We start from the raw sequence: 26,120 nt of genomic DNA, 5'->3' as shown, positions 1-26,120 counted from the left end.
AAAACAGTTCCAAAATTTCTTAGAGAATTGAATAGATAACCTACCATATGATCTAGCAATTTCATTCTTAGGTATTATGAGAAATGAAAGCAAATATCCATGAAAAACTGGTATATGAACGTTTATAGCAGCTTTATTTATAATATTCCAAAATTGGAAACAATGCAAATGTCCACTGATAGTAAATGGATAACCAAACAGAAGCAAACAAAAAAATCTTATTCTGTAACAAAAGGAGTGACACCTGCCACAGTATAATCACGAAATAATTATGCAGCATAAAGGAAACTATACAAAAAGCACATACTGTATGATTCCATGTATATTAAGGTCTAAAAAATTCAAATTAATTTACAATGTCAGAAAGCATGTCAGTGGTTGCTTGGGGATTGGGGAGGGGAAAGGGTTGGAGGGGGCTTACAAAAGGACACAAGAAAATCTTTAGGGGTGATACATATGTTCATTAACTTGAGTATAGTAATGATTGATGGTTTTAGAGCTGTACACATGTCAAAATTTATCAAATTTTGCACAGCTTACGTATGTGCAGTTTATTGTATAGCAATTAAATCTTAATTAAAATGTTTAAAATAAAATGAAAAGGATAAAAAAATATTTGAGCATTTGAAACAATAATTAGACTAAGAGAAAAACACTACTGAATTCAGTACTAGTGTATTTAACACTGTAGGTAACAGCAAGAGTTGACAACCTAAAGTACCAATTAAATAATTATGTTACATTTACATATAATTAAATATTACACAGCTATAAAAAGAATAGGAAACTTTTCTGTGTATTGACAAAGAAAGATGTCCAAGTATATTAGTAAGTGAGAAAGGTAAAGGGCAAAATGGTATGCTTACTATTATTTTGTTCTAGAACTATTTGTACAAGAAGGAAAGGTAGTAAGAATGTGAATATGTGTATGTTAGTATATATATAAAGAAACTTGGTAAGGATATGCAAGCACCCAGTTAACCAGGTTAGTAACAGTGGTTGCCTGGGGTGAGGTTGGTGGTGGTTATTGATGGACGCTGTACAAAAAGATGTTGAAACTTCTTTATATACATACATACTAACACCCATACACACATATATGTATATACACACACACACATATAGCCAAAAATAGTAACAACTGAAAATTTTTTAAAGAATTGGGATAATTACATATAAACTTGGGAAAACTGGAAGGAAATAAAAGATCATTGGGTTGTGGGATTAAAGTAATTTTAATTTTGTTTTATGTGCTTTTCTATAATTCCCAAATTTTTTAAAACAAATGTGTGCTACTTTTGAAACCAGAATAGCAAAAACAAATGTTACTTAAAGTAAGTAAAAGAGTAAAAGTAGTAGAGAAGAAAAAAGTAAAAGAGAAACAAACAGCAAGACACCATTAAAACACCAGAAGTTGTTTGGCTAAAAAAAGTCAAATAGCTCTCCTTCTGTATGGGTGAATAAATGAAAATTTAAGAAAATGTAATTCAAAAAGTGAACCACAATTTTGTGGAACTCAGCATTGGTTTTCCTTCAGAAATAAATTAATTTCTCAGAAACAACAAAAAATTAGACCCTATGTCTACTTTATGTTCTCAGCAAGACTGAAGTGGATTTTGTATTTGTCTAACTTCATCAAGTAAGTTGTCACAGAAAATAAACAGCAAACAACTAAATGGAAACATGGTTGTGGAATCAAAAAGTGTGGAGGAGGAGGTGAATGGCAGATTGTACATGGGGATTTTTGGATTAGGGAATATAAACTATGATATCTCCCAAAAGAAAAAGAAGATAAAAAATGATTTTTTATAGAAGCTTGTGGAAATGATATATGTAAGACAAATCCCTAAAACAAAGAAAAGAAAAAGGTAGAGAAGAAATTAGGCAACAACAAGATTTTTCCTGATCTAAAGAAAAACTTAAATTGACCAAGGAGCCAGAAGTCACAAATCTAGAATGGCCTTGAAAATGAGCAGTCCAGAAATTCATGAAATCTTGGGGAAAACTTGATATTCTTCAGGCTCAATTTTTGCTAATCTGGAGGACTTGCGCAAGCCACCAGCTGACATTCTAACAATATTTACAATATAGAATAGCATTGAGAAATTCCAGCTAAACATGGTGGATTGAATATATTAACCTCAGCTCCTTCCCCAAATGCACTCTAATGATAAGAGAAAAAAGGCATAAATAAATGAACAAGGAGAATAGGAGAGAAAATAATAGCAACATATTTCTGGAAGGTGAAATTCATTTGGACAAGTGCTTATTAACTGACATAGCAGATCACAAAATCAGAGGTCTAAATCAGAAGTGCAAAGCCAGATTATTCACAAGTGGAGAAGCCCAGAGAGAATCAGAATATGTAGGGAGCAGATACTACTGAAGGAATGCAGGAATGCAGGTAGGGCGAAAAGGCTGAATACAAAGCAGCTCAGCCTGGCAGAGGAATGGAGGCTAACTCTCTGGAGACATTCAACTAGAGCAATGGTTTCCTACCTTGGCTGCACATTGGAATTACCTGGGGAGATTCTAAAAAGCCTGATATTAAGGCAACACCCAGATATATAAAATCAAACTCTGGAGGTAGGATCCACCCAGTCTTCAATTGTTTTAAAAGCTCCCCAGGTATGTAGCCCTTGTGAGAACTACTGAAGGGTCTGTACTTGAGGACATTAGGCACAGCTATAAGCAGATATACTATAATGAAACAGGGAGATCAAGTCTACATATTGAATGAAGCCTATTTGTCTCCCAAAAAGTTCCTGGTAGTCAGTTTTGTAATTATACTTTACCTCCTCTATCTCATTTTGAAGAGTACAGTATTGCTCTCTGGAGAAACTAGCCCAAGAAAAATGCTTGGAAGATATTGGTAACTGGGGATCCTCCAGTGAAATGATCCAATCAGATCACCCTACAATAGAACACACTTGACAAATATTACACACAATTTCTAATGCAAAGAGCATAAGAAAACCTTAAGAAAAAGAACTATTTTATCTCCACAAGCCCTGTTATAGCCACGAAAAAAAAACAGGATGTTATAAGAAGGGAACAATAAAAAAGAATTCTGAGAAATTATAAATATGCTAGCAAAAATTAAAATTGGAAAATGTTTAGGAAACTTCATAACATAAAACAGATGGAAAAAAGGAGAAAACAGTAAGAAAATTGGAAGATCAGTCCAGGAAATTTAACATCCAAATAACAAGTCCCAGGGGAAAAACGGAATGGAGAATTTTATCCCACAGGTAATAAAAGAATGTTGTCTAGAAATGAAAGAGATGAGTTTCCAGACTGGAAAGGCTCATAGAGCACTCAGCAAAATAAATTTGGAAAGACTCACATCAACACACATCATTAGATTTTTTTTTAACACATTCAGGATAAAAGGAAGTTCCTAAAACTGACTTGGAGAAAGAAAAAGTCACATAAATGGATTAGGAGTCAGAATGGCTTTGAACTCCTTATCAGCAATGCTGGAAGCTATAAGGAATGCCTCCAAGTGTAAGTGAAAATAATTTCCAACCTAGAATTCCATGCCCTAATTATAAATTAAGTGTGAGGGTGGACTAGAATATGTTTTATATCACAGGCTCTCAAAAAATTTACCTTGTGCAGCCTCTCTCAAGAATTTACTTTGTGCCCTTCACCCCAAAGGAGGAAGCCAATCTAGAAAGCAGAAGAGAGTGAATGGAAGACAAAAAGACCCAGTGCAGGAGAGAGGATGAGGAAAATTCCCAGGATAATAGTAAAAAGGATCATAGCTATGTGGCAGGCCTAGCAGACAACCAATTATTGTAGGAATAGATTTGAAGAAGGTTTTAAGAGAGTTATCTCAAGAAAAACAGAAAAAACTGAAAGAACATGTAGTTCATTGAATATACTAAGTAGTTTATATATTTTGGTGATCTATAGGAAACGGAACACTTTTTTAAATGAGCCAATCATTATTTCCAGGAAAAACAAAATTTTACATGAAAAGAATCCTAAAACACACTTGATTCTAAACAATATAGAGACATAGTAATGTACACACCACTTTGATTTAACCCAAATGGTAAAATTATTATTTGGAGGTGGGAGAGTATATATTATGGGGGTGTGGTGGGGAGGTTAAAGTCAGCAGTAGCTAATACTTGAAACTGAAAAATTAGTAAGGAGAGTATACTCTTCACATATAAGAAGTTTTTTGTTTGTTATTTAAAAAAGAACTAGCAGAATTGGGATAAATTGTCTCTGCAGAATTGAAGTCAGGGTGTAATAGGTTCAGGCAGGAGATTAGAAGGTTTGTTGTACTGAAGAACTTTCTGACTTTTTAAACGTGCATGACTTTGTTAGAAATAAAAACAAAATAATTTAAAAGCCTGCAAATTGACAATGTGTATTATGAGCTGGGAAAACCAGCCATTATAGACAAAACCTGGTGGAAATATCAAGGTGGTGGGAGGATAGAGAATCAGGTTGGTTTTGGTTAACTCTAAATACCCTTAAGCAATGTAATTTTGTATTGGCACTTTTATTCTGGTGACATTTAACTTTTTCAAACTGTAATGGGCCGTTTATGTTTCTGTAATCATGGTAATTTTTTAAAAAATTGTACAGCAAAAAGAAGAGTTGCTGTTTTAAAGAACTAACTGCAACTTCTGCCCTCTAATGGCATAATTCATCACAGGGGAATTGTTCCTTGGTTCAGAAAAATGCCTTCAAAGATGAAGAGTATAGGACACAAAAGAAGGGATGACATTGTGGATAAGAGATTTCAACACTCCACTCACTCCAAGGGACAGATCAACCAGACAGAAAATAAGGAGACAGAGGCATTGAACAACACATTAGAACAGATGGACCTAACAGACATCTACAGAACTCTCCACCCAAAAGCAGCAGGATGCACACATTCTTTTCAAGTGCACACAGAACATTTTCTAGATCATATACTAGGCCACAAAAAGAGCCTCAGTAAATTAAAAAAGATTGAAATTGTAACAACCAGCTTCTCAGATCACAAAGGTATAAAACTAGAAATAAATTACACAAAGAAAACGAAAAAGCCCACAAACACATGGAGGCTTAACAACATGCTCCTAAATAACCAATGGATCAATGACCAAATAGAAACAGAGATCAAGTACATACAGAGACAAATGACAACAATAATTCAACCATGCAAAATCTGTGGGACGCAGCAAAGACTGTGCTAAGAGGGAAGTATACTGCGATACAGGCCTACCTCAGGAAAGAAGAACAATCCCATACGAACAGTCTAAACTCACAATTAATGAAACTAGAAAAAGAAGAATAAGGCCCAAAGTCAGTAGAAGGAGGGAAACAATAAAGATTAGACCATAAATAAATAAAATTGAGAAGAATAAAACAATAGAAAGAATCAATGAAAGCAGGAGCTGATTCTTTGAGAAAATAAAATAGATTAACCCCTAGCCAGACTTATAAAGAAAAAAAGAGTCTACACACATAAACAGAATCAAAAATGAGAAAGGAAAAATCACTATGGACACCACAGAAATACAAAGAATTATTAGACAATACGATGAAAAATTATATGTTAACAAACTGGGTAACCTAGAAGAAATGGACAACTTTGTAGAAAAATACAACCTTCCAAGGCTGACCCAGAAACAAACAGAAAATCTGAACAGACCAATTACTAGCAATGATATTGAATTGGTAATAAAGAACAAAATCCCTGGACCAGATGGATTCAATGTTGAATTTTATCAAACATTTAGTGAGGACCTTATACCCATTCTCCTTAAAGTTTTCCAAAAAATAGAAGAGGAGGGAATACTTCCAAACTCATTCTATGAGGCTGGCATCACCATAATACCAAAACCAGGCAAAGACACCACAAAAAAAGAAAATTACAGACCAATATCCCTGATGAACATAGATGCAAAAATACTCAATAAAATATTAGCAAACGAAATTCAAAAATACATCAAAAAGATCATCCATCATGATCAAGTAGGATTTATTCCAGGGATGCAAGGATGGTACAATATTTGAAAATCCATCAACATCATCTACCGCATCAACAAAAAGAACAAAAACCACTGATCACCTCCATAGATGCTGAAAAACATTCAACAAAATTCAACATCCATTCATGATAAAAACTCTAAACAAAATGGGTATAGAGGGCAAGCACCTCAACATAATAAAGGCCATATATGACAAAAACACAGCCAACATCATACCTAACAGCAAGAAGCTGAAAGATTTTCCTTTAAGATTGGGAACAAGACAAAGATGCCCAATCTCCCCACTTCTATTCAACAGACTAGAGGTCCTAGCCACGGCAATCAGACACAAAGAAATAAAAGGCATCCAGATTGGTAAAGAAGTTAAACTGTCCCTGTTTACAGATGACATGATACTGTACATAAAAAACCCTGAAGACTCCACTCCAAAACTACTAGATCTAGTATCTGAAATCTGCAAAGTTGCAGGAAACAAAATTAATACACAGAAATCTGTGGCATTCCTATACACTAATGAACTAGCAGAAAGAGAAATCAGGAAAACAATTCCATTCACAATTGCATCAAAAAGACTAAAATACCTAGGAATAAACCTAACCAAGGAAGTGAAAGATCTATACCCTGAAAACTACAAGACACTCTCAAGAAAAATTAAAGAGGACACTACATGCAAGAGAATGAAACTGGATTATTGTCTCTCCCCACACACAAATGTAAACTCAAAATGGATCAAAGACCTGAATGTAAGTCATGAAACCATAAAACTCTTAGAAGACAACAGAGGCAAAAATCTCCTGAATATAAACATGAGCAACTTTTTTCTGAATGCATCTTCTTGAGTAAGAGAAACAAAAGCAAACATTAACACATGGGACTACATCAAACTAAAAAGCTTCTGTATAGCAAAGGACACCGTCAACAGAACAAAAAGGCATCCTACAGTATGGGAGAATATATTTGTAAATGACATATCCGACAAGGGGTTAACATCCAAAATATATAAAGAACACACATGCCTCAACACCTAAAAGGCAAATAACCTGATTAAAAAATGGGTGGAGAATATGAACAGACAAGTCTCCAAAGAAGAAATTCAGATGGCCAACAGGCACATGAAAAGATGTGCTAATTATAAGGGAAATGCAAAGAAAAACCACAATGAGATATCACCTTACACCAGTTAGGATGGCCAGTATCGAAAAGACTAAGAAGAGCAAATGCTGGCGAGGATGTGGGGAAAGGGGAACTCTCCTACACTGTTGGGTGGGAATGTTAAAAATTAGCTCAACCTTTGTGGAAAGCAATATGGAGGTTCCTCAAAGAACTAAAAATAGAAATACCATTTGACCCAGAAATTCCACTCCTAGGAATTTACCCAAAGATAACAAGATCCCAGATTCAAAAAGACATATGCACCCCTATGTTTACTGCAGCAATGTTTACAATAGCCAAGACATGGAAGCAACCTAAGTGTCCATCAGTAGATGAATGGATAAAGAAGAGGTGGTACATACACGATGGAATACTATTCAGTTATAAGAAAGAAACAAATTCTACCATTTGCAACAACATGGATGGAGCTGGAGGATATTATGCTCAGTGAAAAAAGCCAGGCGGAAAAACAGATACCAAATGATTTCCCTCATTTGTGAGTTTAACAACAAAGCAAAATTGAAGGAACAAAACAGCAAGACTCACAGACTCCAAGAAGGGACTAGCGGTTGCCAAGGTGGAGGTGTGGGGGAGGACAGGAGAAGGGAATTGAGGGGTATTATGATTGACATACATGGTTGGGGGGATCATGGGAAGACAGTGTAGCACAGAGAAGGCAAATGTGACTCTGTGGCATCTTATTACACTGTAGGGCAGTGACTGCAATGGGATATGGGTGGCGACACAATAACACATGTGAATGTAGCAACCACACTGTTTTTTCATGTGAAACCTTCGTAAGAGTGTATATCAATAATACCTTAATAAAAAAAATTAGCTAAAGGGTATTCCTCATGTGTGTCCCTCCAGATTATGAGGTGCTCATAATGTCCAAGATCTTCTATTTGTACTTCACAAGAGGTCATCTGCTTTCTCAAGGAACGGATTTCTGGGTGGGTGTCTTTACTTCTTCTTTAGAACAAATAAAAAACACTTAGGAAATGTGGCATTATGGCAAAATCTCACATTTCTGGCTGTCTGTCCCCATCCTTTCCCTGGTTTTAAGCACTGATGTAGCTTCATTTGTTCCTTCTATGCAAAATGTTATTAAAGTTTAGGACATGAAACAGCTTTTTATGTCAATAAGCCTGGGTTAAAACATATTTATAAACAATTACCAGAATTTTATTAAGGTGCCAATGTTTCTACAAAAAGTGTTTTGAGTCATAGATGTATGTCTACTCTTGTATCTTTTAATATTAAAGGCTTTAAAAATGGCTAATACACAGAAATCTGTTCCTTTCCTATACATTAACGATGAACTAGCAGAAAGATAAATCAGGAAAACAATTCCATTCACAATTGCATCAAAATAATAAAATACCTAGGAATAAACCTAACCAAGGAAGTGAAAGACCTATACCATGAAAACTACAAGACACTCTTAAGAAAAATTAAAGAGGACACTAACAAATGGAAAATCATCCCATGCTCTTGATTAGGAAGAATTAATATGGCCAAAATGGCCATCCTGCCTAAAGCAATCTACAGATTCAATGCAATACCTAACAAAATACCAACAGCATTCTTCAACAAACTTGAACAAATAGTCTTAAAATTCATATGGAACCACAAAAGACCCCGAATAGCCAAAGCAATCTTGAGAAGGAAGAATAAAGCAGGGGGGATGTCACTTCCCAACTTCAAGCTCTACTACAAAGCCACAGTAATCAAGACAATTTGGTACTGGCACAAGAACGGACCCACAGACCAGTGGAACAGAATAGAGTCCAGATATTAACCCAAACATATATGGTCAATTAATACATGATAAAGGAGCCATGGATATACAATGGGGAAATGACAGTCTCTTCAACAGCTGGTGTTGGCAAAACTGGACAGCTACATGTAAGAGAATGAAACTAGATCACTGTGTAACTCCATACACAAAAGTAAATTCGAAATGGATCAAAGACCTGAATGTAAGTCATGAAACCATAAAACTCTTAGAAAAAAACATAGGCAAAAATCTCTTGGACATAAACATGAGCGACTTCTTCATGAACATATCTCCCCAGGCAAGGGAAACAAAAGCAAAAAATGAACAAGTGGGACTATATCAAGAAGAAAAGCTTCTGTACAGCAAAGGACATCATCAATAGAACAAAAAGGCATCCTACAGTATGGGAGTATTCATAAATGGTAGATCTGATAAAGGGTTGACATCCAAAATATATGAGCTCATGCACCTCAACAAACAAAAAGCAAATAATCCAATTAAAAAACGGGCAGAGGATCTGAACAGACAGTTCTCCGAAGAAGAAATTCAGGTGGCCAACAGACACATGAAAAGATGCTCCACATCCCTAAACATCAGAGAAATGCAAATTAAAACCACAATGAGATATCACCTCACACCAGTTAGGATGGCCACCATCCAAAAGACAAAAAACAAATGTTGGTGAGGGTGTGGAGAAAGGGGAACCCTCCTACACTGCTGGTGGGAATGTAAACTAGTTCAACTATTGTGGAAAGCAGTATGGAGGTTCCTCAAAAAACTCAAAATAGAAATACCATTTCACCCAGGAATTCTACTCCCAGGAATTTACTCTTAAGAACACAGCAGCCCAGTTTGAAAAAGACAGATGCACCCCTATGTTTATCGCAGCACTATTTACAATAGCCAAGAAATGGAAGCAACCTAAGTGTCCATCAGTAGACGAATGGATAAAGAAGATGTGGTACATATACACAATGGAATATTATTCAGGCATAAGAAAACAAATCCTACCATTTGCAGCAACATGGATGGAGCTAGAGGTATTATGCTCAGTGAAATAAGCCAGGTGGAGAAAGACAAGTATCAAATGATTTCACTCATCTGTGGAGTATAAGAACAAAGCAAAAACTGAAGAAGCAAAACACCAGAAGACTCACAGAACCCAAGAGTGGACTAACAGTTACCAAAGGGAAAAGGCCTGGGGAGGATGGGTGGGAAGGGAGGGTAAGGGACGGGGGAAGAAAGGGGGCATTATGATTAGCATGTATAATGTGGGGTGGGCTGTACAACACCAAGACAAGTAGTGATTCTACATCTTACTACGCTGATGGACAATGACTGCAATGGGGAATGTGGGGGGAACTTGGTGATGGGGGGAGTCTAGTAAACATAATGTGCCTCATGTAACTGTAGAGTAAACGTAGAGAACCAAAAAAAAAAAAAAAATGACAAACTAAATTGGAAAAGATTCACTGGCCAAGCCAACTTCATAGCAAATTACTGAATAGGTACATTTCAAAATGGAAAAGCAAGAATCAAGCCGGTGCTGGCATTAATATGAGATCCTATTCATAATCATCCTCCATTGGTTTTTTAAAGTGCATAAAGAAATTAGCAACAGCTATTTTTAAAAAGTTTTTACATCTTAAAAATAACCTCAAGGGCTTATAACAAAAAGGAGCCTGGATAAACCATTTTGACTACATTACTGAAAGAATTCACGTGAGATCTTTGAATGTTCCTTTTAACCTTTCTTTCACATTAGTGTGAAGTGTTGTCAGACACAGCAGCTCATTATCTTTTATCAAAGATATAAGTGGCTTTCTTCAACTCTCTATTCTTAAAATTAAAAATGTTGACGTCAGAAGGATGTTTATGATATATGAAAAGAAAAAGCAGGGTACACTTACACATATCTACGTATTGGGCTTTTTCTGGTTAAAGCAGGAGACATGCTTAAAGTAGTTAAAGTAAATGGCAGTAGCCTAGGCTTGGAGAAGTGCATGTTCTAAAGCACAGGCTTTGTTCCATATAGTTTTAACAGTAAGACCAGCATTCCTTAAAGGAGCCTTAAAAACAGCATTCATTAAAAGACAGGAGAAACTGTACAAGATGAGGACACTCGCAAAAATTGGGATGAATAAAGCATTAGCTTTCTAACTCTCTTGAAATCCCAGCTTAAAAATTATGGTGGGGATGTAGCTCCCTTTATTCAGCACACTGAAGCAACTAGTTATTGGAAGGATAGTATCTTCCAAATCTACAGTATTCCAAACATTTCCCCCCTTAAAAAAGCTGACATTTCACTGATTTCCAGGAAATTTGCAAAATGTAACTTCAAAGTGAAAAATTCAAAATTGTGTGCAAGGCATAGTTTGGCTTCTCGAATATAAACCACACACATTCTTTCTGAGGCACTCACACTCAGTTCGGTGAGACAACCAAAGCCCATAGACAACAGTTTTGAGTGTTATTACAGCATATTCAGTGATGCAACTGCATCTCTGTATGGGTGGGCAGGGAGGCACCACAAGGGAGTACTTCAAAAAGGCTAGCTAGCTGCTGAACAATGAGTAGGAACTTGTGAGGAAGGCAGAAAGAAATGTCAGTCAGATGAAACGGCCAAGTGCAGAAGACAGAAGATGGTTTATGACCAGCAAAAATGGGTGGGTCTCACAAGTCTAACTCCTCCACATGGCAGGGATGAGCTGGAATGGTTAGGCACTGGGCTTGAGTATCCAAGGTTGGACTTTTTAGGCAATGGAGTTTCCTGCTCAAAGTAGCATTAGACATCATGAGTCACATGTTTAAGGATCAAATAAATAGAAGCATGTGGCACCATACGTGGCAAAGGTGTTTATTTTCTTTCAAACCTTTAACTCTGGAAAATTATCATAGGAGTAGACTGTAGTTAAAGTGAAGGTCAGCTGAGCTTAAGACTAAAGAACACGAGCCTAGAGAATAACACTGACCTCACCCGACGGCATGATAAAAAGTGAGTTGTGGGTGCCCAAATCCTCAGTCAATGTGATATAATCTGGATTTGGGTCCAGATTTTAAGAATTAAGAGAGCAGTCTAGCTGAAGTACCTGAAAGTAGCAGTAGTATGCTCTGTGTGGGGGTGGGGCGGGGCTGGAAATCAGTAGAACATAACTCATCACTAGTTACACAGATGTCTGGGAATAAACTAATGTCACTTAAGAATCACAAAAGTAGAAACCGTTACAGGAAAGTTGGTTTCATTTAAGGGCAGCATTTCACAAACTTAACTCAGTCTTGAACAGTTTTCATGATGTTGATAGTATTCATGTCACTCATGTAATTTTCCTTTAAATGTTAAGTGTCGTATTTAGGAAACATTCAATTAAGTTTGTATACCACCTAAAATTGATTGCCAATGATAAACAGTCCCATAAAAATGGCATACTCAAGGTATTGGATCAAGACAAGGGGGCAGGTTAAAAGAAGTTGCTGCTGATGTCAGTACCTTATTCCATACCAGTCCCCTGCCAAAGTACTCTTAAGATTACTACCATAGACTAAAACTGGTCTCTTTTCCTCCTTCTAGCCAGGCTTCCTGATCCATTTATACTGCCATTTTTAAGTACTATTTTCACCCTAACTCCCCAAATCCTTTCAATAGCTTTTCATTGCCTACACTATACTTACTTCCAGAACACAGCCAGTAAGGAAATCTATCACAGTCTTCTCGACCTATTGCTGCTTGCTTGTCAACAGGGCAGAGTGGGTTAAGGCCACAGAGGCTCACCAATATGCTTTTTAGCTGGCATTTTATCAAGGAATGTGCTACTCATTAACAGGGCTTCAAGGAAAGTACATGACCATAAACAAATCACAAGTCTTCATCTCCAAAATTCAAGTCCAAACTACTAATTATTATATTCAAGACCCTTCTATATTTATTCAACTAGACCTCCAACTGATCCTCATTTCTTCATTATTGGTCACCTACAATCAGCCCACTGATGAAGTATACCTTGTTTACTTCAGAATTTTGTATATTCAATTTAGCTCACACTGAAGGCTCAAAGGAAATTTTAAATAGGCAAATGGAAGGCGGAAGAGATATGACACTACTTTCTTCAAATAATGCAAATATCCAACATTTGAAAAGTTTACTGAAAACTTTTATTGTAATCAAAAAGTGACATAACGGGGTTGTAATGAATTCAGCAAATCATTCTGCTGATATTTTAGAACTGATACCAGCTTTTGCCAGGCAATTAAAAAAAGTCAAATGTGAAAATTTCACAGTACAGTAAACTCCACCCCAACTAAATAATGGTGGTTAAAAATAATAGGCCCTAGCAAAACCTTTCATGTTACATGGTCACAACTCACAATTCTGTACAAAAGTCCATGTTATAAAGCTCGGATGTAAAAATCGAATAATCAAGCAGCAATGTTTTAAGTGCAGCACAGGGTCTTCCATGTCATTATATTTACAAGGCTCGAATCTCTTTACACTATAAGAAAATTTAATACAGATGACTTAGTAATTAAGTCAATTTTAAAAATCTGTCCTTTTTACACAGTGACAGATTTCACTTTTTGGTCATCTTTCTCTTTCTCCTTCTCCTTTTCTTTATCTTTGTTCTTCTTTGACTTCTTTTTCTTGTGTTTGTGTTTTTGGCTTTTTTCCAATTCTACTTCAGTGCCTGCATGCTTCTTATGCTTCTTATGCTTCTTATGTTTCTTGTGCTTTTTCTTTTCCTTCTTTTTCTTCTTCTTCTTGCTGTCCTGACTTTCTGCAGAGCTGGCACTGCTACTGTGGCTTCGAGTTTGGCTTCCAGAAGGGCTATGACTTCTACTTGGACTATCACTGGGGCTGCTTTGACTCTGACTCCTGGTTATGCCTACCTGGCTGACTGTTGCTGTGTCCAGGGTCTCTTTTCCTTTCTCCATTACTTTATCTTTCAGTTCCTTAGCAATTTTTCCTGAAGTTTCTTCCTCTTTTACAGATACATTGCTTTCACTGTCACTTTCATTATAGTCTGGTTCAAATGCGGCTTCATCAGTTTCTCTAGTTAAGTCAGAGGAAAGTCTAGAGGAGTGACTTAACTGGGGTTTAGGCTTGACAGTATTCTTGTCAATTTGCCCAGGAGCTTGCTCTTTTTCAATCTGTGGGTCTGGTGGGTTAAGTATATAGAGTAATTTATTGCCACTTGGCTCTTTATTGTTCCTTGTTTCTAATATAAGTTTCTCACGATCCTTGCAAGGATTTTTATCTACAGGTTTTGTCTCTTCACTTGAGCGTTTAGTATCATAAGTGGGTTTGTGATCATAAGGTTTTTTCTCTCTTGAGGGACTAGAATTACTTTTTTTTGACTCTCCTGTCCCTTTTTTAGGCAAATCTCTCTCCTCCCTTGGCTTAGTTTTCTGTCCAGATGCAGAGTCTTTACTCCGAGAAGGAGAATCTTTTCTTCTTGTTAATTCATTCCTTTCATCTCTCCGTTTGGAACTTGAATATTCTCTGTTGTCATAGTCGGGTTTTTTCTCTTTACTGGGAGTGAAATCTTTATTTGAGGAACCTCGCACTGCATCATGTTTATCTGAAGATCTAATCTCTTTGGAAGACTGAGACAGACTTTTAGTATTTCCTTGTTCATTCAGACGGTCCAAGTTACTATCTTTCTCTGGCTGAGTGCTATTCTTCCTCTTTTCAGGGTTTTCCTTTTCCAACACTGAATGATCACGATCTTTGGTTTTCCCTTTTTCACTCGACACAGAGTTTTTTGAACTTTTCACCTCATGCTGTGTAATTTCATGGCTCACTTCCTTGGTGAGTTTCTGAATTTTCTCTGATGGCTCACTTTCTTTTTCAGTATACTTCACTGTATTTAATGGTTTAGTGCTAACATTTTTTATAACACTGGCAGGTTTTCCCACACTTGATATAGGCTGTGTGGATTTAACATCTTCCTCTTCAGATTCAAAGTCATCTTTATCCCATTTGGACTGAGGAACTTGTATCATAATAATAACGTCTTCAGCAGGAGCTGTATTGTCATTATTATATTCTTCCATAGTTTTAATGACAGTTCGCTTTGTATCTGTTTTTTCTTCAGACTTCCGCACAGGACTGCCTCCAGTTGAGCTTGTACTGAAAAGAATTAGAGTGTTGTTAATTAATGAAGAATTTACTATTATTAAACATTGACAGATATAAAAAAGCTAACTTAAACTTGATAAATATCCTTTTAACTTTCAAAAACCAATATTTTTGCTCTAATACAGATGTAAATAATTTAAGTATGTGATTGTATAAAAACAAATGTGGCTTACAACCCAAATCTACTTACAACCCTATCTTTCACAATTCTTTAAAGACAAGAGCAAACTGGCCTAACAGCCCCAACATTAGCACATCCTTAACTAACATGCTCCACTTCAGTGAAAAGTACAAGCATGGATAAAATTAAAGGAAATTCTTTCCCAGAACTACATCCACACCCACAAACCCCTAATCAAATACCTGGTATAATCCACAAGAGTCGAGGTGGATCCTTCTGTTCCGGTTACTTTTCGTCTGACCTTTCCTTTGACTTTTTCTTGTTTAACTTTGCTAGATGTTGACTCCAATTTTTCAGTGGATTCTTTAGTATTAGATACATTTTCTGTACCTGCAATTTTTTTACCAGTTTCTCTGTTGAGCTTGATTTTTTTGGTTGGGGCAGTTGAAGAAATTTTGTCTTTTTCAGGGCTCCTATCCACCTTTTCGGTATCAGGTTCCAATTTGAGCTTTGGTGATGGTTTTACTATTTCAGTTACTTCTAGTTTAGAGATTTTCATTGATGACTCAAAATCTTTATCTACACCTTTTTCTTCAGTTTTTCTTTTTCTTTTTTCTCCCTTGCTATCAAGTGGCTTACTTTTCTCATTAGGCTTCTTGGCCTTTTCTTCCTTGTTAGTTAGCTTTTCTGATTTGACATCTTTTGAATAGTCCTTCTTCACTTTTTCCTCTTTGACTGGTTTTGTCTCTTGTTCTTTTGCTGACTTGGAGTGAGCTTTTCTGGGGGTACCAATGGTCTTTTCATCTTTTTGAGAGGAAGATGATGATTTAGCACTGTCAGTCTTTGGAGCCTCCTCTTTGGCTTTTTTAAGTGGAGGTTCAGATCGAGGAGATTTTTCACGTTCTCCATCTAGTTTTTCCTGGGGTCCTTTAGCAGGTTTTACAACATTTTCTTTTTTGGGCACAGCAGATCCATCATTTTTTCGTTTGGTTTTGTCACCTTTTGCTTTTGGTTTATCCTTTTCCCTCTTGTCTTTTTCAGACATTGATTTAAAAGTGATGGATTCTGCATCCATTGGTTCATCTCTAACAGGTGTAGCATCATCTCTACTTGGGAGAACAAACAGTGAGTCTGTTTTATTTTCTTCACTACTTGCAGGTTCCCTTGATTTCCTAGAAGCCTCTAACAGCTCTGGGTTTAGAAAGCCTTCACTTTCTTCTCCCTTCCTTCTTTTTCTGTGTTTCTTATGTTTATTTCCTTTAGCATCTCCTGGAGCATTTTCACCTTCCTTCTCTTTTGACTTTGTATTATCCTTCTGATTGTGACTGTCTCTTGTTGAAAGCTTTTCTGGATAGTTGCCACCTATGTTTCGACTTCTATGACTCTGTCCACCAGAATAATCTTCTCTGCGGCCTCTTGTAAAGGGAGAATTCCTGATATTAAGTGGCAAAAATCTCTCTGGAGAAAAGTTTTCTCTATTTGCTGATGGTCTAGGCTGTGCTCCAGCAGCATAACCTTTATAATATTTTTCATACCACTCTCTATATTTTCTCTCCCATTCTCGGTAACGCTCTTTTTCAAATGGATCTCTAAAGTCAACACTCCTCCCGTAATAAGCTTTCATATCATAAGGTGGTGGAACTTCTCTGTATCTATTAAAATATTCACGTTCTGTTTCCCCTTGAGGTACATTACGTTTATTGGGAGATTGTCCCCTAAATGCTTGAGGAGATCTTGATCGTGAATGGTATCGTCTATATGGGGGTGACCTTGACCTAGATCGATGATATCCATGAGATCTAGACCGTGAACGGTAATTTCGACTCTTGCCTCTGCCTCTTCTGGGGTATGGAGGTGACCGTGAATAAGAACGAGAGTGTGAGCGGCTAAATGATCGAGAATAAGAACGTGAACGTGTTGAACCAGATCTTGATTTAGAGTAAGTATATGAACTTCTTGAATATGATGAACCACTATAGGGAGATTTAGACCTAAAAACAAGAACAAAACAACAGTTGATAGTTGAGAAATATATACAAATAAAATACAGTCTTCAGACTTCAGCATGCTCTCCTCACAGTTCAATCTCTCTTTATATCAAATATCTTGGATGATTAAAGAGGCACAGTGACCTCTATTGGAATGGAATAAACTACACAAAGATCAGAGCAATCATTTGTTACAAAACAAAAGTGAAATCTTAACAATTAGAGTGAAGTGCATTAATGTACTGTGAGTATTATGAGCTAATTAACTTAATATTAAACAAAATGCCAATTAAATTTACGTTTTAATTCCTATCTGCTTATGTAAGTAGGAATAATTTGGTCTGATATAGGTCAATGTCTCACTTTAAAATGAACAACATATCAAGTGAAACAAAAAAATAAAGTCTCTAAAAAAAATAAACTTCCAGGGAATTTTTGTAATTCAGTGTTTTTATCAATAAAGCAATTTATATTCTACCATACATACTCATAATTACACAGGTTAATGTTCCAGCAAGAAGCTGTAGCCTTAGGTAAAAGGGTCCTCAAAAATGTCCTTTGGCTGGTCCCTATTTCTTTCCCTCCACAAACATTTCCCAATCATTTCATATTATAAATAACTTTGAGGGACAAGGGCAATTTAACCCTGTAACTGCTAGTTCTACACAATAGAATTTACACGGAGACATTATTTCAACAAACAGATATTGGGAAATAAACTACATCTCCATTTCTGTAAGCCTAGACCGAATCAGAAAAATTCCGTAAGTGCAATGTTACTTATATCCATAGCTAATCCCTGGATATTCAAAGTCCCATTTGTAATTCTGTTGTGAAGGCTTGTAAAACACTAACCTGGAAAATGAGCGCCTACGCTCCTTTTGAATCTTTTTGTATTCCATCAATTCCTTAGCAAAATCATTTGTAAACTCATCTAGCTTGGACTTTTTCTTTTCCCTAGTAAAATAAAGTTAAAGAGTGAAAGTTAACAAAAACCATTTAAGAAAACTAACAAGACAAATGTAATTAGATCATGAATGAAATGAATGAAATTGCCATCAGTTTTCTACTTCAAATCTATAAATAACTAGGAATCCCTGAGAAGTTGCTTGTATGGCTTTGGTTTAATTTTTAGGTGATTTTCCTGTTACTAACTGGAAACACTGGAAAATGTTTCCACAGATACCTATTTAATGTTACATCAGAAAATGAAAGTGTGTAATAATTTCAAATTAAAACACTTACTCTTCTTTTAGTCGTCGTTGCTCTCTATAGAACTCTTCCCTGGACAAAGGTGGTGCTTGTGTTGTTGGGATGGTATTTGAATGAGCTGTCTGCACTCCTGACGATACCCAAGGTGTTGATAAATTGGCCGGAGCTGGAGGAAACCCAGGAGGGGGGACACTATACCCTGCAGGTGGTGGCTGGCCAGGAGGAAACTGAGGAGAAAACTGTGGTGGAGGAACACCTGGAGGGAGAGGAAGTGTATGGGGAGGAGGTGGATACAAAGGAGGGGGTGGGACAGGCACAAAAACTGGAGTTGCTGGTAGTGACGGGCCTTGAGTTCTCTGTGATCTTTCGCTGTGGTGTCGTCCACGGTTTATACTTCTGGAGAAATAAATTCCAAGATATTATTCCTTCAAATTAAAATAATCTGAGACAAGCAAGCTTCTCTTCTATCCACAGTCATTTTCAAACTTATAAACCATTGAATAGAGGCAAATATTCAAATAAATAAAGGAACACTGATATCATTTATATATAAAAATAATTTTTAAGGCCACTTAGGGACTGAGATGATATAAATTCAGGGCCTTCTCTATATGGAGATGCTATTTTGAAAGTCCTCTTTTGTGAAGTTCAGATCTATTTTCACTCCACAATGTTCTTGTTACTTTCTAATCTGTCCTTTAAAGGGACTGAAAGGATAATGTCTGTGGCCTAGTTTGCCCCAAAATGCCTTGCAAGACCAAAAGCTTAAATGAAGAATCATCACTTCCTGTGATCTTTTTAAGAGTAAATGTGTAAAGAACCTTCAAAGTAGAATAAATACCAGTTTTAACATTTGTAATTAACAACTGAAAATCTCAATGTTTTCTCTCAAAGGGTTAGGTAAAAAGAATAGTGCTTGCCAAAGTTTCTGATTTGTGCTTCAGTGTCTTTAAGAGTGGGCTTACTTCTGTTAAGCTAATGGTTTTTCAAATTATAGGTAATTAGTACACAACAGTAGCAGTGGCTTAGATTTTAAGCCTCTTTCCAAGAGTCTGAACTGGTGAATATCTTCTAATTACCTGTGATCTAGTAACAAAGTAGTAAACTTTCATAATCTTTGCAATTTTCAGTGGAGCACTAGAAGATGCCCTTAATATTCTTGTCATAAAGTTAATTTGGAGGACCCTTTATTCTGGTGGCAAATGTAACTTAAATAAGACCTATGATTTACTTCTTAGATTAACATTGCTTGTGCCTGTCCAGGGCAAGAGCCCATAACCACCTCGTCTCTTTTGGAAAAGAGAAGGTGGGAGAAAACTGGGACAACTGCATCTAGAAGGGAAATAAATCAATTTATTTTACACTTGGGAGCTGAACTGTTTAATTTTCATCTAGAATTGACATTTTAAAAACTGCTTGGGCCTTAAATGATTCCCTTCTACTCTCAAAAGAGTAAATATAAGCCAGTATTCTGCTGTGTGTTGACACGGAGAAAGTAGTCACTGGGAAGAAGTATAGTTTTTAAACTATCATTTAAAATACTAAATGTAATACTCTTGTCTAGACCTCTTAAAGGCAACTACTGAGGACTTAAATGAGATATGTGTAACCAAATACCTATAATCCCCCTACCCACCATCCACAACCATTGCTGTGTTTTAATTTCTGTTATTTTCTTGTCACCGGATTTACAATTTTTTTTCAGGATTTTTAGCAAGCCTACCTGTAGCAGCTTCTCTCCCCCCTTCTAATTTGCTGTGGTGGAGAAACCAGATATCCAAGCTTGTTGGAACTGTGCAAAAAGAAGATAAGATAGGCTTTAGAATAATATATGACCTTTTAGTGTGTAGACTTTAATAAAGACACCTATTTTAAGTATGCTGAAAACCTTTTCCTATTCTCTGATCCCGATTCTTAAACTTGTTCCAGATAAAGGAAATATGAGTAAGCATTATTTACTTTTTTATGATTAACCTATTTTAACTATAATTAAACTTCAATATAGAACATTTTCTGTAACACTGTATTTTAATTGGCATTCTGTATGTTACTCTGTTAAGTTATTGCTACAGAAGGAAAAGAGCCCTTCTACGTGCTGGGTGTTATGCAGGCATTTTACAGGTGGGGTGGGTAGCACCCTTCCAGTTACAAATGAGGAAATGGAGGCTGAAAAGTAAAATGACATGCCCTCTGTTATGTAGCTAGTAAATGCAAGGAGCTGAGATTCAAAACCAGGTCTATTTGTCTCCAAATCCCACGGTTCTTTCTACTGATATATTCTGTTAGTCTCTCATTTCACATACTTATTTCAAAAAGAAATTCTGTATTTCTTTCAAACAAAAAGACCTGAGTTTTAGAGTATTAAGTCAGTTTATATAAATATATAAGCCTGTTTATATGGGTTATATAAACAAATGATTGTATAGAAAAACAAGAAATAAATCTGATTTTTAATGCCATAGAACATTCTGTAGATCAAAGTTCTTTGTATTTCAGGGCTGAAAATCATACCTAATTTATTTTAATATGCATTAAATTTCATTAACACAGACTATTCAAAATAAATTCTGTGTTTGGTAGACTTTAATCATAGTTATGTGTTTATTTACTCAAATCAGTGTTTGAACATCCAAATTAAGGACAGGAAAAAGTTTAATCTGTTAGGCTAGTAAGTGATTCAGTATTTAAAATATGCTTTCAAGTAATTCTATTCATTAATTGAGATCCTGTAAAGATCACCAATTATTGAGACATGAAAGTAAAAAGGATTTATATTTTCTATTTTAGAAAAGAATTACTCATTATTTTAGAAAACAATCATAAAATCTTGAATTTGTAACATTTTACATAAAAACTATGTTAACATGGCAAGTAGAAGAGGAGCTTACAATAAAAAACATTCAGCCACACATTGCCTACATAGTAATTTCCATTATCTTGTTTGAAAGCAATCATCTGAAGATTATTTTAAACATGTACTTACTGTTCCCAACCTGGCCGACCTCCACCTGGACGAGCAGCATTTATTCTTACTGGACCTTGGAAACAAAAACAGTATGTGAATATGAAACTGTGTGTTATAAAAAGCCTAAAACTTTCTAAAGGAAAAAAGTTCAAACTAAAATGGTTTTCCTCACCAGTTGTGGGGATCAACTGTCCATGCAATAATGACTGCCCAAGCAAAGATGGAGTTCCAAGTACAGGCACCTGGTAACCCTTTAGGAAAAAAACACAAATAAAAAGAAAAAAAATTAAAAAATCCAAACAACTCTACTGTTACTACTAAAAAAAAATCTCCAATTTAAAAGCCAGTAAAACTTACCTTCTCTTCCATTAGAGCAGTAATGGCAATTGAAGAGGTTCCTTTTGAATGTTCTGATGCAAGGGCCACAGCTGGCAATATTTTATTATCAGAATCCCTAGAAAACAATACATCAACATCATCAGAAATGGAGGATTAAGAGTACAAATCATTTCTTCTTACTAACTTTATTCATCATTTGCATTAAGATGAGTTAAATCAAAGATGATGAAAACTTTTGAGGAAGGTAAGAGAAGACTGGACTTTAGGAATGTTCTTCATATAGAAAGTGAAAAGTAAAGAGAAACAACCTCCTTAAGAAATATTACCTATGATAGGTATGATAGAAATTGGTTTGTCTATAAGAATAGTAAAGCTTAAAAAAAAAAGTGTGGGATCAAAAAAATGCAGGACTAAGAGCATATTCTACTTCCAGCTCTACCATTAAATCAAAGGGGTAATCTTAGATAAGCCCATGAACTCTCTGGGCCTTATTTCTACTATTAACCAAGCAGGAAAAATCAGTGGGATCTCTTAAATCAAATAACCAATGGGATTTCTTAAATACACATATATACAAAGGTCCCACTCCTAATGATTTTGCTTCAGCATATGTGAAACAGACCTCTGGCATCTATTCTTAAAAAGTTTTTTTTATTAAGGTATCACTAATATACAATCTTTTGTTCAGGTTTCACATGAGCAACACTATGGTTACTACATTCCCCCCTATTATCAAGTCCCCACTACATACCCCATTACAGTCACTGTCCATCAGCATAGTAAGATGCTATAGTCACTACTTGCCTTCACTGTGGCATCTATTTTTTAAAAGCCAGTTGTTTTTAAGAATTTGTGAGCCACTGAATTATGTGATCAAAGTCCCTTTCATTTCTGAATTGGGATTTAAGTTAGTTTTCACTACTCTCCTACATAATTATGCTCCAACAGTTACTATTTCTGACCCCTGTACTTTATCAGTATTTTATCCCCTTTTCTCCACCTATCCAAATTATTCTTAGTTCTGCTCAAATCTACTCTTTTCTAATACCATTATTATGACAAGTGAATTCTTCCTCTTGGGAACTGTGGAGCTATTATGGTATATATGAGTCAACATTTAACAGGTGTTGGCAACTTGTATAGTGTTTGATCATGGGATGCTTAATCATTTGCCAAATGAAATCTCCTTCCTTTGCCTGTTCCTCCAAGACTAAATAATTTCTTACAAGTCACTCACCTTACTGAGCACAGTGGTCCACAAGGACAGTACATACTGCAAGTCACTACAACTGTTAAAGCAATATACAACAATACAAATCTACATCAATGATCTCACTTGTTTCCTAACAGTGAGAAATACATACTTACCGGAAAGGTCCATCTGATTTTTCTGAATGGACTGATATGGAGACTGTCGCAGTTATATCAGGTACAGGAGCTGGGGTAGAAGATGGATTTCCAGGCCCTGGAGGGGCCAAGGAAGATGGATTAGAAGTTAATGAAGATATAGAGGGAGCTGGGTGAGCTGATGAAGATGTCACTGGAATCATCAAAGGATCCTGTTGTCTTGATATTGGAGATCTCATCAGAGGTTGTAGGTTCCGCTGAATGAGTGGTCTTGGAGGTGGTATTGGGGGTGGGGGTGGGGGTAACTGTTTTCGTAGTCTTTTCGTATAACCAGTTTCATTTTTGAAGTTATTAACAGCCTATAGACACCAAACATAAACATGAATAAATACATAGCATTTACTCAAATCAATCAAAAGATTAAAAACTTTTTTTCCACGAGAGAGATACCAAGATAGCTACCTGTCGTAAGAATTTATTGGCAATTAAAGCATCAGGAGAGACATCATTTTGATGACATGTTGGACATGTATGTTCATCTGATTCCAAGAGGGCTGTTCTGATACCTATGCACACAATTTTAAATATTAATGAAAGCATAGTAGGAACTTGGTGTTTAAGGAATGAATTTTTTAAGACAGTTTATAGTTTTCTATTCAGTTATATTACTGCTTTCCAAGCACACACATTAATCATTTCTATTCTTACATTAAGAAACTTAAAAGTAAAATATCTTGCCTGATAGCACTCTTTTGCTCTAACTTCTCTCTACCTTAAGAACAGGAGTCATGGGTATAATTTAAACAAATATTTTAACTGAGAGAAAAAGTATTCTTTCTAAAATACTCGTTTAGCGAGTAATTGAAATATTACCGGGGAAAAAATAGAAATGAGATAGACTATAAAGAGATAAAAACTTTACATGACTAATATAAGGTTTTAAAAAAAGCATCTCAAGAAAAGGGAATCATAAAACACAGAAGCATTATTGAGGCAAAGAAATCAGAGACATCCAAAGCACAGTAGGTGGGAAAAACACTGAATTACAGATTCACTGATTATGCTTCAACATAGTAAAAAAAAAATCCAGTAATAAGTGATTTGTTAAATTCAAGACACATTTTCAAACAAATCTTAAGTGACCTCTTGACTATGATCTTCACTGAAGAGGCCTGAAAATAAAGATTTACATTCCAAAACTATCTTTAGAGATGAAAAAGGCCAGAGCAGTGCTGAGCAGGGAGATTTTCTGGTGACACCATTATCACCTGGGTAATAAGGGACAAACTTATGATAAGTGGCACACTTAAAACCAATTGCTAATATAAATGATCAGAAGAAAATGATCACCAGTAATCACACGGCAAATTCTGGATAATGTTTATAGATAGCAGTTCTCAATGAGGAATTTTTGATTAAGCTTATTTTTCAACAATCCTGGAAAAGGATTTAGGTACCTTTAAAAATATTTAAAAGCTCAGGCTTTTAAAATTTACCATTAAAAATATATAGGGAACAAAATTCCTACATTTTATGAAACCTCAGAGGTCACCTTGATGAAGGTACAGTAGGTGGTCAATTCTAATATATAAAAGGACAAAAAGGCTGTTGTTTAAAAAAAAACAAAAGCAGAGTTCTTGCTATTAAATGCTCAATGAACAAATCAACATTTCATGTTTTATTAAAATGTACAATGCTGCTAAGAGCCTTTGCAAGTACACACACACACACACACACACACACACACACACACACACACATATATACAAATACATGTCTTCAAAGGTTCAACATTTCTTACATTCATCACAATAACTGTTTCCACAGCAGGGAATGACAACGGCATCAGTCATAATATCTTTGCAGATAAGACACAACAATTCATCCGGGATGGGATCATCTTCTTCTGAAGAAGAAGATGGTTCCTCTGGTAAGAAAGGTGGTTTTTCTTTTTTTCCAATTGCATATGCTTCTCTGTAAAAGAAGGTTTTAGCATTTTAACATTGTGTAAGGCAAAATATTTCTAAGATATTTACATGTTCTACTATACCATAATAAGAATACATAATTCAGTAGAATGCCAAATTAATTTACACAAGCACAATATACCTTCCAAAATAAGGGAGCAGTTATGAACATACCTCCCCCAAGCGATGAAAAGACATAAACAAAAGAAACAAATAAATGCTATAAAAGTAGCTAAAAAAAGATCTTAGAATTCATAACTCTTAAGTGAGGCCCAAAGAGGTAATGTGACATTCAGTGCCAGATAGTTGTATTTAAGTGGCAAAAACAGGATTTGAACTTAAGACATGACAGCACCATTTAAAATTTTCTCTACCTTACCATGTTTCTTGGGGGGAAAAAAAAAAACCTCCCCTCCACAGTCTAACAGTCCCCATAAATGAGGGAGCAATCCAAGGGAAGCAGTATGTCACCAACCACACCAATATCCATAATTAGACTTCAAAAACAGTGGTGGTTTTATTTATATACGTATTTAAATTTATTTATATATTTATTATAATTAGTATTTTAAGATATTTAAGAAACATAACTTAAATGATTAGAGTATATGTTACAGAAATACAGAGTATCATTTCATTAGATACTTTGGGTCTTTTTTTTGAAGAAATGTTGGATATTAAATTAAAAAAAAAAACTTTGTTCATACTTGTCACCACTGCTTCTAACACCCCATCTTCTCTGTAATCAGGCAAATTTGTAAAAGAAAGGAATTCCTAGGGAAATCCTTTCTATTTCATTTAGGAACAGTGTGTTAATCTCCATGATGAAAATGAAAATCTCAGCTGTACAGAGTAGGGTACCTTAGGTGTGTTATTTGTGTTGCAGTTGCTCCATAGACATCACCACGATTCCAGAAATAAGTATCAATTTGCTTATGCCCCATTGTTCCCAATTTGTGAAAGAGGAGTCTCCCACTGCCCAAAAGAGAGAAAAGAAAAAAAAAAAAAAAAAAAAAGAGGAGAACAGAGGATAGAAAAAGAAACAGAAGAAGAGTCTGAGTTGCTTATCAGTGGTGTTAGTGGAGAGGGTGTAAGTTTCCCTTAAAATATCTGG

At 35.7% G+C, this 26,120-nt stretch overlaps 1 protein-coding gene across 2 annotated transcripts in view; it reads right to left on the bottom strand.

The window, feature by feature from the left end:
• Positions 1-13,060: 13,060 nt before the first annotated feature.
• RBBP6 (RB binding protein 6, ubiquitin ligase) overlaps positions 13,061-26,120 on the bottom strand; it is a 28,914-nt gene continuing 15,854 nt past the window's right edge. Inside the window, exons 8-18 of one of the 2 annotated variants that reach the window (XM_036916929.2) lie at positions 24,841-25,013; positions 23,502-23,605; positions 23,061-23,398; positions 21,711-21,807; positions 21,526-21,604; positions 21,372-21,426; positions 20,112-20,180; positions 18,422-18,784; positions 18,032-18,133; positions 15,431-17,179; positions 13,061-15,058 (exon numbers count right to left, since the gene is read on the bottom strand). In XM_036916929.2, the coding sequence (XP_036772824.2) occupies positions 13,483-15,058; positions 15,431-17,179; positions 18,032-18,133; positions 18,422-18,784; positions 20,112-20,180; positions 21,372-21,426; positions 21,526-21,604; positions 21,711-21,807; positions 23,061-23,398; positions 23,502-23,605; positions 24,841-25,013 (4,705 nt within the window). In that variant the 3' untranslated portion in view covers positions 13,061-13,482. The remainder of the gene's footprint in view (positions 15,059-15,430; positions 17,180-18,031; positions 18,134-18,421; positions 18,785-20,111; positions 20,181-21,371; positions 21,427-21,525; positions 21,605-21,710; positions 21,808-23,060; positions 23,399-23,501; positions 23,606-24,840; positions 25,014-26,120) is intronic. The other variant, XM_036916931.2, reaches the window with a different exon arrangement.

This window comes from Manis pentadactyla, chromosome 10 (genome assembly GCF_030020395.1).
Source record: "Manis pentadactyla isolate mManPen7 chromosome 10, mManPen7.hap1, whole genome shotgun sequence".
NCBI lineage: Eukaryota > Metazoa > Chordata > Mammalia > Pholidota > Manidae > Manis > Manis pentadactyla.
This window is presented reverse-complemented; position numbering and strand designations above follow the sequence as displayed.